Raw genomic sequence first — 19,893 nt, 5'->3', positions numbered from 1 at the left:
CCTTTTCACATAAATCAAGGCAGCTCCAACCACTCAGCTGCAAGACTGTGACACTCAGATCTGCAGTCAGCAACTCTTCCCCATTAATGGTGGTTGTGTGTTCAACAGGGATTAGGAAAATTATCCATGTTTTATCTGAAAATTTCAATGAAGTCAATGAATAACCAATGAAGTACTAATTAATAATCCTCTCTCTTTTCCCAATTAACATTCAGGGTGGGTTGGGTTTGTGGACCTTATTGCTCTAAGAAAGGAAAGTTCAGATAAGGCACAGATAACCTATCCATATTGTAATGAGGTCCACAGATTCCTGACAAACTGGAGTTTCATAACAGTGTCCTTTTAGGAGGGGAACTATATACAGTTACATACAGAAGTGAAAGGGGATGACCCTTTCATGACAGTTACTGGTATACTACAGCGAGGAACACCTGTCTACTGAAGGCAGCATCAGATGATGACTGGATGTCCAGTTTGTAGAATTTGAAGGTGGTATGAACAGATGACTGCTTTCCAGATTTCCGCGTATGAACATTCTGCCCATGAAGCTGCCACAGTTCTGAGGGACATGACCTCAGATATTGGAAAGTGGAGTTTTGGATTTTTGACTCACATGTTCCTGAGATACAATATCTAAACAACCTGGATATGGAGGATTTTGAAGCCTCCTTTCCCTGGCACCAATAAAAGCACAAAAAAGCATGTGTCTTTCTGACCTGAGTTGTACCGTGAGATTTCTACAGACATCCAAAGTATGCCCCTATTTCTCCTTTGGACACGATGGAGCTGGGCAGAAGGAATTAAAAATAAATTTCCTGTGCCCTATGGAGCCTGGAGCTAGTCTTTAGAATCAACCCTGTCTTCATACTAAGTACCACTGTAGCTTTATGGAAGGTGCAGTATTGAGGTTCCAGGAAAAGAGCCTCCAATGCAGAAAAGACAGTTACCTTTTCCGTAACTGGTGTTCTTCGACATGTGTTGCTCATGTCCATTCCATAATAGGTGTGCGCGCTCACCACATGCACCAATGCTGTAAGGTTTTCCCTCAGCAGTATCCTTAGGGAACCGGCTCTGGCGCCCCCTGGAGTTGTGCCAGCATGGCACAGTATAAGGGGCACCAATTCCCCCCCACCCTCAGTTCCTTCTTGCCCGAAACTCCGACAGTGGGGAAGGAGGGCGGGTCATGGAATGGACATGAGCAAAACATCTCGAAGAACACCAGTTCTGGAAAAGGTAACTTTATTTTCTTCGAGTGCTTGCTCATGTCCATTCCATATTAGGTGACTCCAAAGCAGTAACCCCGGAGGTGGGTAGGAGTTCACGGATGTGTAGATTGCAACACAGCTCTGCCGAACCCAGTGTCATCCCTGGCCTGCTGAGTGGTGGCACAATGAGTAGTAAACGTGTGGACAGAGGACCATGTTGTGGCTCTATAGATGTCCTGGATAGGCATGTGTGCCAGGAAGGCCGCCAAAGATGACTGTGCTCTCATCGAGTGGGCTCTGACAATCAGCTATGGTGGAACCTCCGCAGGTCGTAGCAGGTCCTTATGCACAAGGTAATCCAATGAGAAATCCTCTGTGAGGACACCAGAAGACCCTTCAACCTATCTGCTGAAGCGATGAAGAGTTGAGATTTACAGAAAGGCTTTGTACGTTCTAAGTAAAAAGCCATGGCCCTACAGACGTCCAAGGCGTGAAGACGCCTCTCTTCACTGGTTTTGTGCGGTTTTGGGACAGAATACTGGGAGGAAGATGTCCTGGTTCATATGGAAAATGGACACTACCTTTGGCAGGAAGGCCAGGTGGGGCCACAAATGAACCTCATCTTTATAGAGGACCATGTACAGCGGTAAGGACAAGGCTTTAATTTCAGAGACCAGTCTCGCTGACGTCACCACTACCAGGAACACACCTTCCATGACAGGTGGGACAAGGAGCAGGAACCCAGCTGCTCAAAGGGTGGGCCAGTGAGCCTAGCGAGGACCAAGTTAAGATCCCACTATGAGACAGAAGCCTGTACCTGTGGGAAGAGTATCTCAAGCCCTCTCAAGAATCTGACAGTCATGTCATAGGAAATCATCATCTGTCCTTGGATCAGCAGGTGAAAAGTGGAAATAGCCGTGAGATGCACTCTAATGGAAGAGCGCGCCATGCCCTGATTCCTCAAATGGAACAGGTAGTCAAGGAGAGCCTATATGGAAGAACACGAGGGAGAGATGCCACATTCAGAACCCCAGCGGGAAAACCTAGTCTATTTGGCCAGGTAAATCAACCTAGTTGAGGGCTTCCTACTCCCCAGGAGGACCTGTTGGACTCCTTCCAAACAGGTCCGCTCCTCCAGGTTCAGCCACACAGCATCCAGGCCAAGAGGTGGAGGGACTTGAGGTCAGAGTGCAGGCTCCTGAGCATGCCAAACCAATGCTGGCGAGCCCCGCTGCGATGATAACAACCACCTGCGCCTTGTCTCTCTCGATCTTTGACAGGACCCTGATGATGAGTGGAATCGGAGGGAACGGATACATCAGGCTCCCTGGCCTCGCCAGGAGGAAGGCATCAGAAAGGGAGCCCTTACTCAGACCTTGCAGAGAACAAAACCGGTGGCATTTCCTGTTCTATCTGGTAGCCAACAGGTCCACTTGGTGAGTTCCCCACCTTTGGGGGATCATGCTACCTCTGGATGGAGCAACCACTCATGGTGAGAGGAGAAGTCCCTGCTGAGCTGGTCTGCCAGAGTATTCTTGACACCGGGGAGGTGACAAACTTCCAGGTGAATTTCGTGGTTGATGCACAAGTCCCATAGACGGAGAGCATCCTGACAGAGAACCGACAGCATGCCCCGTCCCCCGACTAAGTCCCGTTTGGGACTAACAAAGAGTTGAGAACTACTGCTAAGGATAACTATATACAGCTATATTACAGGTTTTCAAAGTTCGCAAGAACAGAGGACAAAACAACACTAGCCGAAGCAGCAGATGTTCCAGCACCATCACTGGTGGCAAGAAGGAACTGAAGGTGGGGGAGCTGGCAGCGCCCCTTATACTGCACCATACGGGCACCACTCCAGGGGGCGCCAGAGTCGGTCCCCTATGGATACTGCTGAGGAAAAACTTCCGGCACCGGTGCATGTGATGAGCACACACACCTAATATGGAATGGACATGAGCAAGCATTCAAAGAAGAAACAGACATGATTGCTATCAAAAATGCCACATTACTTTCTAAACATTAATGAGGCACCTTCAGGAGTAGTTCAAACAGAGGGCCTCACTAGCACTGAGAACCAGGTAAGATCCCATAAAAGAACTTCATGCATTTCAGGAAGTGAATGCTTTCATAAGAAAAACCACTGGATATCTGGATAAGACGAAAGTCTCTACTTGTCTACTCCACTAAGGATGCTAAACAAAGCATCAACTTGACTTTTGAGTCTGAACTGCCAGGCCTAGCCTGAGTCCATATTGAAGGAATGTGAGAATCTGTGGCACCTATGTAGTAGTGGGGGTGAGATCTTTGTCCTGGTACCAATGGGTAAGCCTTAACTTGGTCCTTCAACAGGTAGACGATTTAATAAATTGTAGATTTATTTCTGGAAGCTAAAATAGTGGTTATTGGCTCTCTGAATAACCTCTTCAACTTAGGAGGCTCTGGTTAAGCACCAAGCATCTACATTCAGACTGTCTGGATTCTGATGTATGATTGGCCTTTGTAATATCTACTGCCCAGAAGGGATATGGTATTTGTACCATGTCAAGGAGATCAAAGAACTAAGATCTCCTTAGCCAGAATGAGGCTACCAGAATTACCAGTGCTGTATTGCTATTGGTCTTCATTAGCATTACGGTGAGGAGAGGACAAGAGAGTGAAAGCATATATGAGTCCCTTTTGATCATCTTTGTAATAAGGCACTTGTTGGCTTTGCTTTATGATCCCATCAGCAAGAGCAGAACATTGAAACTTTGTCCATGTAGGTAGGCAAACACACACATCTGTTGCTAGTCGACCAAATTTCTTTACCAGGAAATGGAACACCTCTGTGTGTAGTTCACATTCTGAATTTATCTAAGTTTTGCCTGATGAGCCAGAAGGCCATTAACATTCCATTTTCCCATGGAAGTGAAGGGAGTGAATTGACTGCTTATTCTTCTCTGCCCAGTCAACAGGAAGTGAGCTTCTCTCTGCAGAACTGTAGACCTTGTTCCCCTTTGTCTGTTGACATATAACATGGCTGGGTGTTGTCTGTCACAATCAGAGCATGAGGGGAATCAAGACATGTGAGTAAAGCCTTGAGAACATATCAGGTTGCCCTAAGCTTAGCCAAATTATGCTGTGCTTGCTCTACTGTTTGGACCAGATCCCTTGTTCCTATGTGAGTGCCTCCAGGCTTGCATCTCTGATCAACGTCCTCACTGGTTTGCCTATTCAAAAGGCTGACTTTAATCTACTGGGACTCAATCACCATCTGAATGACTTGAGAATCCTCCTGGCAAGAGATACTTTTGCTGAGGCATGAATAAGAGATAGGTGAGAGAGTTTGTATTATAAGGCATGCAAAGGAATCCACATACTGCAATATTTGGGATAGCAGACACTGCACTGAAATACAAACCAAAAAAAGGTTTTGATTGCGTTTGTAGAAATAGTTAATAAATCTTAAATGTTAGATGGAGGGGAAAGATTTGCAGAAGCTAACAAAACCTACATTTTTGTTGTACTAGTTCAAAGTCTTGCATTAGCACATACCATTGCCTTAAAGAGAGATCTGCAAATGAGGAAGAGAGAAATGGGCTTGTAACTTTTTTTGCTTGTTAACGTTCTCCGCTTTTTAGTTTGTTTGTAAATAAGAAATTAAGGTAATCTGCCCTGGAACACACTATAATGACTGGAGAACTTTACAAGAGTCAAGAGAACTAAATCTGAGCAATTGCTTAAAATTCTTGGTTTCTTTTTGTTAACATGTATTTAACTTTAATTACTAATATTTTGGATACAGGATGTCTTTGTTAAAGACATGGCACTCCCTTCAAGTAAAGGGTTAGAGCTCAAAATAAACATTCTTCAAAACCCCCAGAGGTCATTTATCACTTCATGTAATAAACTACTGCATAATGATAGTGGTGTTATCAAACAGTTCTGTTCTACATCAGAGGCTGTCTTTCAATAGTAAGTGGGGTGGTTCCTGTACCATGTGTTCAAATACTATGAACATAACTTTAGATTCCTTCAATTAGTACTAAATAAATAGGTTTATAAACATTAGAAATGCCTACCTTGTTAAATGTAAAATGTTTTCAAAGAACTCATTACAATTATCGTGGCACTAATCTGGCAAACATTTATATACATGGGGGGACGATGCCTCTGTGCGATAAGTATGTGTGTAACTGTTTGTATGAAAGAGCTTGATAAGCAGCCAGTATTCAACAACGAAGGGAAGTGTAGCTCTTTTCTACTTTTTGCTCTTGCAAATTCTTAATCACTAACAGCACATACAAAAATGTGGGAAAAATTTGTTCTCAATTTACTGTATTTGCTTTTCCAGTAAATTAAGACTTTTCAGCTAAATATGTACAACAGATTTTTGTATCAACTGGTTAACAGTTAGAATTTTACATCCTTCAACTAAAAGAAACAAAGTTGAATAACCAGATTTCCCCCTGATGTTTTAAGTCATTGAATAACTATATTTAGCGACAAAAAAAGCATTAAGAGCTACAATAAGATCAAGAGCTATTTTTATGCCAGATTCAATTGCCAAATTTATAGGAGTAGCTCAAAAATAAGCAGCTATAGGGGTTGTGAGATTAATTATAAAATGGAAGGAGCAATGCCACCTGCAGAAGACAGCTTATGTACCTACTGCTCCAGGCATAAAGTGTTAATTGGATTCCCTACCTCAAAAAGCCACCCCAAATAATCAGAAAGTAATGCCTAATGGCCAGCCCAAGGAATTCCAGATGCTTGGTTCTCCCTATGCAGGATATACACAATCCTCACTAAAATTCTAGGTGTGGAAGAATTTGACCTCCCATACCTTGGAAACAGTTTCAGAAGCATGAATCAAAGAAGTGTATGGAGATTATGAATGTCCACAAAAGTTAGTTTAAGACTTTCAGCAACCCCACGAAACGTGGTAGGTGGATGCTGACACCAAAGATGATGAACCAACTCATGCAGAGGACAACCTCTGTTGGCAGCATATGCCCTTCTTCATCTGGGAATCAAATTACTCATTCTGCACAGGTCTTTGATTAAAAGTGTTACCGAAAAAAAAAAATGGCCACATGGCTGGTACCTGAACATGGGAACTGCCATACTGGTCCAAATCCATAGTCCAGTACCCTGCCTCTAAGAATGGCCAGCACCAGGTGCTTCAGAAGAAGGTGCAAACAACTCTGCAGCAGACAGAGGTGGGTTAGTTTCCCCTGCAAAGAAATCCTCTCCAAATCTCTAAAGCTTAAAGACTGCCTTAAGCACTGAAGAATTAAAGTTTAATATCCAATTAAAACTTATTTTTATTATTATAGGCTGGACGGCTAGTACTGTCTATTACTAATGCAGCCTGACACTTTCTATTATAAAACTCTATTTTCAATTGGTTATACCTCTGCCAAACTTTAACTGTTTGGGCTGAAATTTTACATGCTAGTTATCTACCTCAGACCTAATTATTCTGGAAAATTTCAGCCCAAACAGTTTAGCCATTTTTGAGAACTAGGTTAGGGATATGTAATTGTTTTGCACATTAGAAAATTCTTTAGGGATCTTCTTTGAACAGCTCTCATGTCACCATACTTTGGATCAGGGACTTGAAATTTTGCAGGGAAGTAGCCTTTGTATCAGGGATATGCTTTGTGCTGCCCCTGTCAAAATTCTGCCCAACTGGCCTATAGCGAGGAGTAGGGTTGCCAACTTTCTACTTGCACAAAACTGAACACCCTTGCCCCGCCACTTCTCTGAGGCCCCGCTCCATGCTTACTGCATTCCTGCCCCCCCCCCAAGTCGCTCACTCTCCCCACCCTCACTCATTTTCACCAGGCTGGCTCAGAGGATTGGGGTGTGGGAAAAATCAGGAAATTTGTTGGGTGTTGAACAAGTATGAGAGTTTGTTTACCTCTTCCAATCTATGAATAAAAATGAGACATGGAAGGGATGTCGAGAGGTTATCAAGACCAGCCCATTGTGTTGAGGCAGAACCAAGTATACCTGGATCACCAAATAATTCATAGAATATCAGAGTTGGAAGGGACCTCTGGAGGTCATCTAGTCCAACCCCCTGCCCAGAGCAGGACCAATCCCAACTAAATCATCCCAGCCAGGGCTTTGTCAAGCCTGACCTTAAAAACTTCTAAGGAAGGGGATTCCACCTCCTCCCTAGGTAACGCATTCCAGTGTTTCACCACCCTCCTAGTGAAAAAGTTTTTCCTAATATCCAACCTAAATCTCCCCCACTGCAACTTGAGACCATTACTCCTTGTCTTGTCGTCTGCTATCACTGAGAATAGTCTAGATTCATCCTCTTTGGATCCACCTTTCAGGTAGTTAAAAGCAGCTATCAAATCCCCCCACTGTCATTCTTCTCTTCCGTAGACTAAACAATCCCAGTTCCCTCAGCCTCTCCTCATAAGTCATGTGCTCCAGACCCCTAATCATTTTTGTTGCCCTTCGCTGGACTCTCTCCAATTTCTCCACATCCTTGTAGTGCGGGGCCCAAAACAGGACACAGTACTCCAGATGAGGCCTCACCAATGTCAAATAGAGGGGAACGATCACGTCCCTCGATCTGCTCTCTATGCCCCTACTTATACATCCCAAAATGCCACTGGCCTTCTTGGGCACACTGTTGACTCATATCCAGCTTCTCGTCCACTGTCACTCCTAGGTCCTTCTCTGCAGAACTGCTGCCTAGCCATTCGGTCCCTAGTCTGTAGCGGTGCATTGGATTCTTCTGTCCTAAGTGCAGGACTCTGCATTTGTCCTTGTTGAACCTCATCAGATTTCTTTTGGCCCAATCCTCCAATTTGTTTAGGTCCCTCTGTATCCTATCCCTACCCTCCAGCGTATCTACCACTCCTCCCAGTTTAGTGTCATCTGCAAACTTGCTGAGGGTGCAATCCACACCATCCTCCAGATCATTAATGAAGATATTGAACAAAACCGGCCCCAGGACCGACCCTTGGGGCACTCCGCTAGATACCGGCTGCCAACTAGATATGGAGCCATTGATCACTACCCGTTGGGCCCGACAATCTAGCCAACTTTCTACCCACCTTGTAGTGCATCCATCCAGCCCATACTTCTTTAACTTGCTGACAAGAATACTGTGGGAGACCGTGTCAAAAGCTTCGCTAAAGTCGAGGAATAACACGTCCACTGCTTTCCCTTCATCCACAGAACCAGTTATCTCATCATAGAAGGCAATTAGATTAGTCAGGCATGACTTTTCCTTGGTGAATCCATGCTGACTGTTCCTGATCACTTTCCTCTTGTCTAAGTGCTTCAGAATTGATTCCTTGAGGAATTATCCTGTTTATCCTGTTCTGTTCATTCCCTCTGAAGCATCTGGCACTGGCCACTGTCAGAAGACAGGATATTAGGCTAGACAGACCATTGGTCTGACTCAGTATGGCTGCCTTATGTATGTTGATAATTTTAGACCATCCCTGACAGCTGTTTATCTAAGCTGTTCTTAAAAACCTGCAATTATGGGGATTCCACAGCCTTCCTTGGAAGCCTATTTGTCTTTAACTATCATTATAGTCTCCCTTGCTGCAGATTAAACCCATTACTTCATGTCCTGGCTTCAGTGGATATGGAGAACAATTGACTACCATTCTCTTTATAACAGCCCTTAACATATCTGAAGACTTATCAGTCTTCCCTTAGGCTTGTTTTCTCAAAACTAAACATGTCCAGTGTTGTTGTTTTGTCTGTTCGTCGTTTTTTTAAGCTTTTCCTCAGGTCAGGTTTTCTACATAACATTGATCATGCTACCAAAGAGTGTCATGAAACTCTTATCTTCATTATTTCTTTTCCTTTATCTGTAAGAAGGAACAATATTGCTGAAAAACAGTCTTACGGGTACGTCTACACTGAAATTAGACAGCTGTGGCTGCCCTGTTTCAGCCAACTTGGGCGAAGGAGTTGTTTAATTATGGTGCAGGCATTCAGGCTTGGGCTGTAGGACCCTGCAAGATGGGAAGATCCCAGAGTTTAGGCTACAGCCTGAGCCAAGTCAGCTGGCATGGACCAGCTGTGGGTTTTTAATTGCAGCAAAGACTTACCCTAAATTACTTAAATGATGTGTGGATTTTATGTCAGTGTTCCAGGGGTGCTTGATTTTGGAGCTAACCCCATCTTACTCCCTGGGCTGAACTGGGGGGAGCCACATGTTCGAAGGACAGTTTAGTATGACCCTCAGCATTGGACTCTGCCCCATAAGATGATTTAGTTAAGTTCTTGCACATCATGCTTCCTTTGTGCATGAAACCCACCTGGCACCCAGTAGCTAACTATAGATTGAAACAGGAACCTAGTCATGAACTCTTTTCGGCAATCCACTTCAGAAGACAACACCCACGTAACCAACTCTAAAGGGAAAGTTTAAGGATGCTTTCCTAGGTTCTACGTGTGGTGTTTGTGAAAGCCTTATATTCAAGCATCAACTCATTATGTGTTCCTCCCCAAGGCACAGCAGCACCAAATATGTTTTTCTGCTCTAGACATTGTATTATTATAAGAAAATGAGTACTTGTGGCACCTTAGAGCATAAGCTTTCGTGAGCTACAGCTCATGCTCAGATAAATTGGTTAGTCTCTAAGGTGCCACAAGTACTCCTTTTCTTTTTGCGAATACAGACTAACACGGCTGTTACTCTGAAATGTATCATTATAGAAATGAGTTGTCTAGATGCTCCACAACAGCCAGAAGCAGCTCAGTAGAATCATAAGCAAAACCAAAATGCCCTAAGCTACAAACATCTGGCAAAAAGCCTACACTACATAAAACTAGCAATTAAACTTTTCAGAAAAATGGTGCTCAAAAAGAGACTGACAGCTAGTGACAGAGCTGAATTTCAACTTTTACTGATACAGGCAGTGAAAAAAACTGAATAGTTGCTTAAGCTGCAACCCTCTTATATATCCTCTGGTCAGACCCAAAAATATAATCAGGCTGCTCAGCACCAAAGGAGACTGCTATCTATTCTAGACTGTTCTGAACTCATGTAGGCATCACAGACAGCAAAGATCAGTTACTTTTCCACACCAGACATCCTAGAAGATTTAACAGAAACACCACTGTTCATAAGTCTACTTTATTGTAACTGTACAACAGGGATTTCTCTTTAAAGAAGTGCATCCTCCTTCCCCCTCTGAAGGAGGCTATAATGAAATAGGAAGTTACTAAGCAAAGTACAAGTAACACTTTTTCCTGTTTGGACCCAAAGACAAATAGTTAAAAAAAATAAAAGGAAAGACAAAAGAAAGAGAGAGTGCACCACCTCCAGTGCCAGGATCTACCCTAGGGAGCAGAGGGTATTTAGGAAACAAAATCCAGCAGTGCAGAAATGCTGCGCCTTGGGGGTTTGGACATTTAAGAAACTAGCATTTTCCTCCATATATGATGAATGCTATGCCTTAGGAAACCAACACAATACAACTAGCATTTATACATCATCTTTCATATAAATTACATCCCAAAGAGATTACAGAGTTAAATAACAAACAGAGTTCAAACAATCAGAGTTCTTAAGAAAGATTTTCAGGTGAGATTTGGAGAAGTGACCAAGTGTCAGTGTGGTGACAAGACAAAGAGGCTCTTCCTCAGAATAGGAGCTAGAGCTACACCCAGTGTGCCCACAGCGTTACAGGAGCATGGTAGACTGATAGTAGACATAATGAAAGAGGAAAAGCAGCAAAGAGAGAGAAAGAACAGGATAGGTGAAGTCTCTGGAGCAAGTGTACAACCACACTCCAAAAATGACACTCAGACCTTACAAAGGTCCCAGCCCCCGGGGCATCCCTCCAATCCACCCAAGACACGCCGCCTCTGAGTGGATCCCAGCCCCTGGGGTATCCCTCCTACCCACCTGAGACACGCCGCCTCTGAGTGGATCCCAGCCCCCGGGGCATCCTTCCAACCCACCCGAGACACACCACCTCTGAGTGGATCCCAGCCCCCGGGCATCCCTCCAACCCACCCGAGACACACCACCTCTGAGTGGATCCCAGCCCCCGGGCATCCCTCCAACCCACCCGAGACACACCACCTCTGAGTGGATCCCAGCCCCTGGGCATCCCTCCAACCCACCCGAGACACACCACCTCTGAGTAGATCCCAGCCCCCGGGCATCCCTCCAACCCACCCGAGACACACCACCTCTGAGTGGATCCCAGCCCCCGGGCATCCCTCCAACCCACCCGAGACACACCACCTCTGAGTGGATCCCAGCCCCTGGGCATCCCTCCAACCCACCCGAGACACACCACCTCTGAGTGGATCCCAGCCCCTGGGCATCCCTCCAACCCACCCGAGACACACCACCTCTGAGTAGATCCCAGCCCCCGGGCATCCCTCCAACCCACCCGAGACACGCCGCCTCTGAGTGGATCCCAGCCCCTGGGCATCCCTCCAACCCACCCGAGACACACCACCTCTGAGTGGATCCCAGCCCCCGGGCATCCCTCCAACCCACCCGAGACACGCCGCCTCTGAGTGGATCCCAGCCCCCGGGCATCCCTCCAATCCAGCTGACAAACCTGCCAAGCCCCGCAACAAGCACCAGCCTCGCCCCTCAAGACGCTGCCCAGGCGCCAACCCGCCCTGCGCTGAGAGAGGCGCTTGGAGCCGCCGCGCGGGGTGACAGGCGGGGCCGCGCGCGCGCTCTCACCTGAGGATAACGGCCAGGGAGCGGGCCCTGCGCGGGGAGACAGCGCCCCTCGGGCACAGCCGCCGCCGAGCGTGCCCGGCCCGCGCCGCTCCTCAGCTCGGCGCCCCCAGGACAACGCCCAGCTGTGGGGCTGCTGGGGGTAGCGCTGGCCCGCGGGCTGAGGCTGCGATATGCCGCCCTCGGGGGAGGGACAGGACCCCGCTGCCGGGAGCCCCGAAGAGCTGGACGGGCTCAGGCAGCTGCCGACAGATCACGTACCTTAAATGAAACAGCTGCCGGGGGCGGGGGTGTCTTTTCTCCAGGGCGCAGCTTGTCTCCACGCGCGGGACGACTGGACACTTAAGTCTACGCGAGCCGTGATGGCCCTGGCCCGGCGCCGGGGCTTCCCCTCCCTCCCCCCACCACAGCCCCTCTGTCCCTCCCGCTCAGAATAAGATCAGGAGAGATGGCAGTGCCAGGTCATTTCCCCGTAGCATAGGCTGGTATCCCGGGCATAGGTCCGTGGCCACCACAGCTACGGGGAGGAGGGGGAAGAAGAGTACTGACTAGGTAGTTAGGGCATCAACACTGTAAACCAGAAACGATAACAAAAAATGGTGCCCCCTTTCACTGCATATACATTTTTCTAAGCTTAGAAGTGTTTTACAGTAGAAACCCCCTCACCCCCATTTTATGAACTAATGAGGAATTGAGTTAATTAAATCAAGTTAATAAAACTGAACATTTCAAAATTACAGTAGGTACAGCAGAAGTTGCAGGATGCTTTCTTCCCTTTGTCAAACTACTGCAAAGAGATTTCAAACACATTGAAAGAATTGGAATGGGAAAGGATGTTAAGTTTCAGAGTAGCAGCCATGTTAGTCTATATCCACAAAAAAAGGCATACTTGGGGCACCTTAGAGACTAACACATTTATTTGAGCATAAGCTTTCATGAGCTACAGCTCACTTCATGGGATGCATGCAGTGGAAAATATAGCAGGGAGATTTTATATGCACAGAGAACATGAAACAATGGGTGTTACCATACAGACTGTAACGAGATACGGTGAGCTATTACCAGCAGGAGAGGGGGGGAAAAAAGACCTTTTGTAGTGATAATCAAGGTGGGTCATTTCCAGCAGTTGACAAGAATGTGTGAGCAACGGGGGTGGGATGAGCGCGGCACCCAGGGGAATAAACATGGGAAAATAGTTTTACTCCCAGTCTTTATTCAAACTTAATTTAATGGTGTCCAGTTTGCAAATTAATTTCAATTCAGCAGTCTCTCGTTGGAGTCTGTTTTCAGGAAGATCACCAATGGATTGTAGGTTTCAGAGTAACAGCCGTGTTAGTCTGTATTCGCAAAAAGAAAAGGAGGACTTGTGGCACCTTAGAGACTAACCAATTTATTTGAGCATGAGCTTTCGTGAGCTACAGCTCACTTCATCAGATGCATACCGTGGAAACTGCAGCAGACTTTATATATACACAGAGAATATGAAACAATACCTCCTCCCACCCCACTGTCCTGCTGGTAATAGCTTATCTAAAGTAATCATCAGGTTAGGCCATTTCCAGCACAAATCCAGGTTTTCTCACCCTCCACCCCCCCGAGAGTGAATTTGTGTGGGGGGTTGGAGGGTGAGAAAACCTGGATTTGTGCTGGAAATGGCCTAACCTGATGATTACTTTAGATAAGCTATTACCAGCAGGACAGTGGGGTGGGAGGAAGTATTGTTTCATATTCTCTGTGTATATATAAAGTCTGCTGCAGTTTCCACGGTATGCATCTGATGAAGTGAGCTGTAGCTCACGAAAGCTCATGCTCAAATAAATTGGTTAGTCTCTAAGGTGCCACAAGTACTCCTTTTCTCAATGGACTGTAGTTTCCTCAGGAAGTCAGTGGTGTCTCGAAGATAGCTAGGAGTGCTGGTAGCGTAGGGCCTGAGGAGGAATTCTATATAGCCAGACAATCCTGCTGTCAGGGTGCCAATGCCTGAGATGGAACGTCCAGGATTTCCAGGTTTATGAATCTTGGGTAGCAGATAGAATACCCCTGCTTTGGATTCTAGGGGTGTGTCTGTGCGGATTTGTTCTTGTGCTTTTTCAGGGAGTTTCTTGAGCAGATGGTGTAGTTTCTTTTGGTAACCCTCAGTGGGATCAGAGGGTAATGGCGTGTAGAATGTGGTGTTGGAGAACTGCCTAGCAGCCTCTTGTTCATATTCCGACCTATTCATGATGATGACAGCACCTCCTTTGTCAGCCTTTTTGATTATGATGTCAGGGTTGTGTTTCTGAGGCTGTGGATGACATTGTGTTCTGCACGGCTGAGGTTATGGGGCAAGTGATGCTGCTTTTCCACAATTTCAGCCCGTGCACGTCGGTGGAAGCACTCTATGTAGAAGTCCAGTCTGTTGTTTCGACCTTCAGGAGGAGTCCACCCAGAATCCTTCTTTTTGTAGTCTTGGTAGGAAGGTCTCTGTGGGTTAGTATGCTGTTCAGCGGTGTGTTGGAAATATTCCTTGAGTCGGAGACGTCGAAAATAGGATTCCAGGTCACCACAGAAACGTATCATGTTCGTGGGGGTGGAGGGGCAGAAGGAGAGGCCCCGAGATAGCCCAACAGAAGAATCTGTCCTAAGAGTATAGTTGGATAGATTAACAATATTGCTCGGTGGGTTATGGGAACCACTGTTGTGGCCCCTTGAAGCATGTAGTAGTTTACATAGTTTAGTATCCTTTTTCTTCTGTAGAGAAGCAAAGTGTGTGGTGTAAATGGCTTGTCTAGTTTTTGTAAAGTCCAGCCACGAGGAAGTTTGTGTGAAGGGTTGTTTTTTTATGGGAGTATCCAGTTTTGAGAGCTCATTCTTAATCTTTCCCAGTTTGCTGTACAGGCTGTTGATCAGGTGGTTTCGCAGTTTCTTTGAGAGTGTGTGGCACAATCTGTCAGCATAGTCTGTGTGGTATGTAGATTGTAATGGATTTTTTACCTTCAGTCCTTTTGGTATGATGTCCATCTGTTTGCATTTGGAAAGGAAGATGTCTGTCTGCATCTGTATGAGTTTTTTCATGAAGTTGATGGATTTCCACTCCATACGGCTAAATTCAGTGCCTTGCATAATGACAGGTTTCAGAGTAGCAGCCGTGTTAGTCTGTATCCGCAAAAAGAAAAGGAGTACTTGTGGCACTTTATAGACTAACAAATTTATTTGAGCCTAAGCTTTTGTGAGCTACAGCTCACTTCATTGAATGCATTCCATAGAAAATACAGTATATATGTGTATATAAAATCTTCCCACTGTATTTTCCACTGCATGCATCTGATGAAGTGAGCTGTAACTCACGAAAGCTTATGCTCAAATAAATTTTAGTCTCTCAGGTGCCACAAGTACTCCTTTTCTTTTTAAAGGATGTTACGTTGTTATTCAGTATCACTTTGTGATTCCCTCCCACCCCCAGGGAAAAATGGTTCATACAACCAGGCATTCATAGGAGTCGTGTTGATAAAATTGAGGTATACTGTTTTTTAAAAGACTTATGCCCCGATTCAGGAAAACGATCCACCCTTCAGCATCACAAAACTATGGAAGGCATAATGTGACTGAAGCAGGGGGTACAAAACAAGGGGGGGAAAGGACTATGTTTGCAAGGATGTAGATACCATTACCCTTTTTGATCCAAGTGGTTAGCATAGGTTCAAGTCTCCATGGATTGTTTTCATTAGGGGAGAAACAGATACAGTCGGGTATCTTTAATGCAATCCTGCTTATTTTTTAGGATGGCTGAATAGTTCAATCAGTCTTAGGATTCAGAAGGCTACCTCTGTACAACAGCACTAACGGTAGCCTTTTGAACCCTCAGATTGATTGAATAGTTCAGTCATCCCACCAGATTGTCAGGTGGTGTGGTTTTCGTCACTTCCAAGAATCTCACAAGCCTACAGAAACACTCTGGATTCAAAGTTTCTCCACTGATTTGAGTTTAACTCACCTAGGAGAGACCCCAAGTCTGATGAGAATTCCTTCACTAGAACCACTACTACTTTCACAGCCTCTTGGTTTCTTATTGGGCAAACTTCAGTCCCTTTTGTGAAGTAGTCAGTAGGCACCAGCAAATATTCATTGTCAACCTCAGTCTCAGGCAGAAGCCCAAGCACATAAATAGCAATGCACTGAACCAGTGCACCATAACACTTGGCTGCATTTGAGCTCTTCCTGTCTAATGGAACAGTTCTTTGTAATTCAAGCATCACATTGATGCAGGGAATTAATCTCTGCATCCTGACAGCATTTCCCCAGTAGAAATTCTCCCTTAGCTTGGCTAAAGTTTTTGAAACCCCAAAGTGTTCAGCAGTTTTAAAATCATGACAACCTCAGAACCTCTCTTTTCCTTTCTGCTACAATCTGCTAGTCTCCCCCACCCCTACAGTATTTAATCTTTAAAGTGCAAGCTTTTCCACTGTGACCAGAAAGCTTTTATTTTATTTGAGGTGATGCTACCTTCCAAGATGGTTGCATTTGCTAAATGATTTTCCAATCACACTGTATGCTGATATCAGGTTCCTCCCTTTGGGAAACTTTTAGCTATTCTGCAGTCCATTCCTGCAACCTCCACATGCACTGTTCCAATGGATGAACCAAGAACATTTGTACTTCTACACATGATGTGAAGGGAGACAGACATCTCTTGCTGAGTACACACGTTCTCTTGAACAAATTCCTTGCTCTTTTTATTACAGTAGTGTCTGTAATTAGCCTCCCAACAAAGCAGTCTGGACAGGGCATCAAGCACTATCGTGCTTATAGCCAGGTCTGTGTGCAACAGTAAAATCACAGCACTGCAGTTCCTCCATTCACCTAAAATTGAAAGAGCCATGGCAAAGGTGCATTATCTGTCCCGACCACAAACTTCCCCTATAACTAATATTGGAAGCGTTCTACAGATTTAACCACTGACAGGAATTCAGTTTGGATGGTGCAATAATTTCTATCTGGAGAACTTAAGACTTTTGATGTAATAAACCACTACCCGCTTAAGTCCTTTTTGTTTGTCACGGGGTCCACTCACCACTCAGTGTCTCCTGCTGGTTGTCCTGGGAATTAGCTCTGCCAACTTGCGCTCTCCCTCTGGTGGCGTCTTCCCCACATCCTCTCAGTCTGCAGCTCCACTCACTCCTGGATCTGCAGCCTCCTCTTCAGGGCTTGGCCATCTGGCCAGGTCACCAAGGTCCTCCCCTTCCAGGGAATTCAGTCTTTCAATACCTGCTGGCTGGCTGGCATCTCCCATGCCCTGGCCACTCCCCAGTGGTGAGTAGGGGAATTCAGGCCCACCCTCAACAGTGGACCCTCAGCTCAGCAGTCCTGGGCTTTCCTCTTCCAGCCCTCACTGCTCCTTCCCTGGACCGCTTCCTACCACTGGTTCCACTCCTCCCCCTTCCCAGCATCCTCTATCTGTAGCCCACTACCTGGCTTTATAGGACCCACTTGTTCCTGCACAGGTGAGCCTCTTTCTAATTAGCCTCCAGCCCAAAACTCTTCTGTTTGCAGCATAATTAGCTGACAGCGCGCTCCTGATCTAATTCAGCTCCTGAAGGGCTAGTGTGGCAAGCACCCCCCATCACAGTGTTCTTTCAAAAGTGCCCCCAAACCATAAATACAAGCATTTGTGTCAAATATGAAAGGGGATTTGTAAGACATGTAATTGTAAGGTAAAATGGGAGCAGTCACAAGAGCCTTTTTTTTTTTAAACTGAAAATGCTAAATTGCACACTGTTGACCACAGAAATGCTTTTCCTGTCTCACAACCTATGCAGTGGTTTTGCAATGTTGGCAAACCCACAAATAAGCCTTCTTGTAATAGGAGCAGAGTCCTATTCTGCACATCTGAGTGGGGAAGTGACAATTTCTGTATAATTTCCATTTTCTCTTTCCTCAATGGAAATTACCCCTTCACTGATTGTGTGCCCATGGTAAATATTTTTATAACAACTTTTCTTTGGGTTCAGTTTCAGATTGCCAATCTTAAATTTACCAAAGATTATTTGTGTATAAGTGCATCAGCTCTTGTTCAAAGGTTTTAGCATGCACCAAGGTATCATCTAGGCATAGCAAACTGGCTAAGAGGAGCATGTCATGTAATACCCTCTCCATTAGCCTTTCAAATGTGTCTGGTACATTGCACAAGCCAAAAGCCAGCTCTTGAAATTCCCACAGGCCTTGTGCTGCTGTGAAGCAGTTGTTTCACTGATCTTTGACTCAGTTTCTACTTGCCCACATTCACTTTTAAGATCCAATGTGGAAAACCAGATTGGACCTGTCACAGCATCCAGGGTAACATCTGTTTGTGGCACTGGATAAGAATCCTTTAAAGTGACTTCATTTAATTTTCTCTATTTCAGAGTCTGGTGCTGCCACCTTTTTTCTTAACCAGAACTATAGGTAAGACCCAAGGACCAGTGGAAGGCTCAATCATGTGTTGCTAATACGTTTCCTCAATGGTTTGCAATGTCTCTTCCCTCCTGGTTACTGATAAACAATAAGGTGGTGGTTTAATTGTCCAGTTTTTCCCAGTATTTAAATGAATCATTTAAATGAACAGCACTGCACTGGAACTAGTCCAATAGAAATTCTGGGCACTCACTTGCACCCCCTTCCCCTTATAGTTTTACTCTTACAATTTATTAGATTCACTGGTTCATATTTTGTAACCATGGTTCTCCTCTCTCCCCCCCACCCCTTTTTTTAAAATTATTTATAGCTGGTCAAAAACCATTCAGCAAAATGGTCAGGAATCTGTTCTGGATCTGAACACAAAATTTTAGCAGCTAAGAATTGCTTGAGCTCTAGGTTGCAAAATGGATTACAACTACTCACCATTTTACTTTTGCTGGAAAGCTACCACAAAATGGAGCTGATTTCTGCCCCTGGAAACAATACAATTAGTTGATTGCAAACCAATTGCCTACAAATCATCTGCTTCACCACAGACAATTTGTAAGACTCCATTCCTGGTATTTATTACTATTATTAGCCATAATAAAATCCAGACTGATTATTAGCTAATGCACCATTTTGGCTATCCAGACTTCCGACTATCCAAATTCGAGATCCAGTTTTCAGACAAGTGCAGGTTCCCAGTCATAGTCTCCATCTGAAACCAATTAGATAGTAGGCTTTATCCTCTATTCGCTAGCCTTTTCAGCAGGTCTTATGCCTTAAATTTATGTTTAACCACCATGCGCTATCCCCATACCATTCACAGATCCTATTACACACTCAATAGTCAAGCTCATTACTGTTTAACTGCCCAGATCTAAAACTGTTGGGCTGATCCTTGTACTTCCCCACATCCCCCATTTCCTGAACTGGATGAAGAATCTTCATAAACACTTGTGATGCTCTGCCCTAGGCAGCCTTAAATTTATAACAATCCTTTCTGAGGCCAATTTTTTCCACAGTACCAGCACATTTAACTCAATTGCTTTCCTTAATTTTTGCATTATTGCCAATTTCCCTTGTTTAATAAACTGAAGTCATCACTTCTTCTAATCCTTCAAAAACAAACCAGATTAGAATCCCTTTTTCCCGCATCATACATATTAGACATGGAGCTGTATGTACAAGGTTCATGGCAATCAGATTCCATCTTTCTCACGAGAAACTGCCTACTCTTCTGGTGCACTGCTGCAAGGAGAGTCAAGTTCCATGGAAAATTCTAGGGCCGCTAAAAGTGCCTTTGACCTCCTTTTGCTGAACCTGATCTGCAAGTCTAAATCCAACTGAGAGTGTATAAATCTGTCACTAACAAATTAATCCTGGAAGTCCTTAGTGGAAATCTGGATATTCCAACAACAGAAGTCTCCTCCAGTCCTCTGCCAGTTCAGGTGAAGTATCTTGTTTCCCTCACCTCCTATCCAGTTTGGGGCCAGCTTAAATTGATGGCTGGTCCCAAACTGCACATCAAGAGTTTGTACCAGATCTAAACAACAAAAACATCAATTTCACTCTGCAGCTGCCCAGGCTCCT

General features: G+C 45.0%; 1 protein-coding gene across 1 annotated transcript in view; it reads right to left on the bottom strand.

The window, feature by feature from the left end:
• IL31RA (interleukin 31 receptor A) overlaps positions 1 to 16,148 on the bottom strand; it is a 70,409-nt gene extending 54,261 nt beyond the window's left edge. The window contains 1 exon segment of the mRNA XM_077817246.1: positions 15,860 to 16,148. Coding sequence (XP_077673372.1) covers positions 15,860 to 16,148 — 289 coding nt within the window.
• Between the last annotated feature and the right edge of the window lie 3,745 nt (positions 16,149 to 19,893).

This window comes from Eretmochelys imbricata, chromosome 5 (genome assembly GCF_965152235.1).
Source record: "Eretmochelys imbricata isolate rEreImb1 chromosome 5, rEreImb1.hap1, whole genome shotgun sequence".
NCBI classification, from domain to species: Eukaryota; Metazoa; Chordata; order Testudines; family Cheloniidae; genus Eretmochelys; species Eretmochelys imbricata.
The sequence above is the reverse complement of the archived record's forward strand: the minus strand, read 5'-3'. Positions and strand labels throughout refer to the sequence as shown.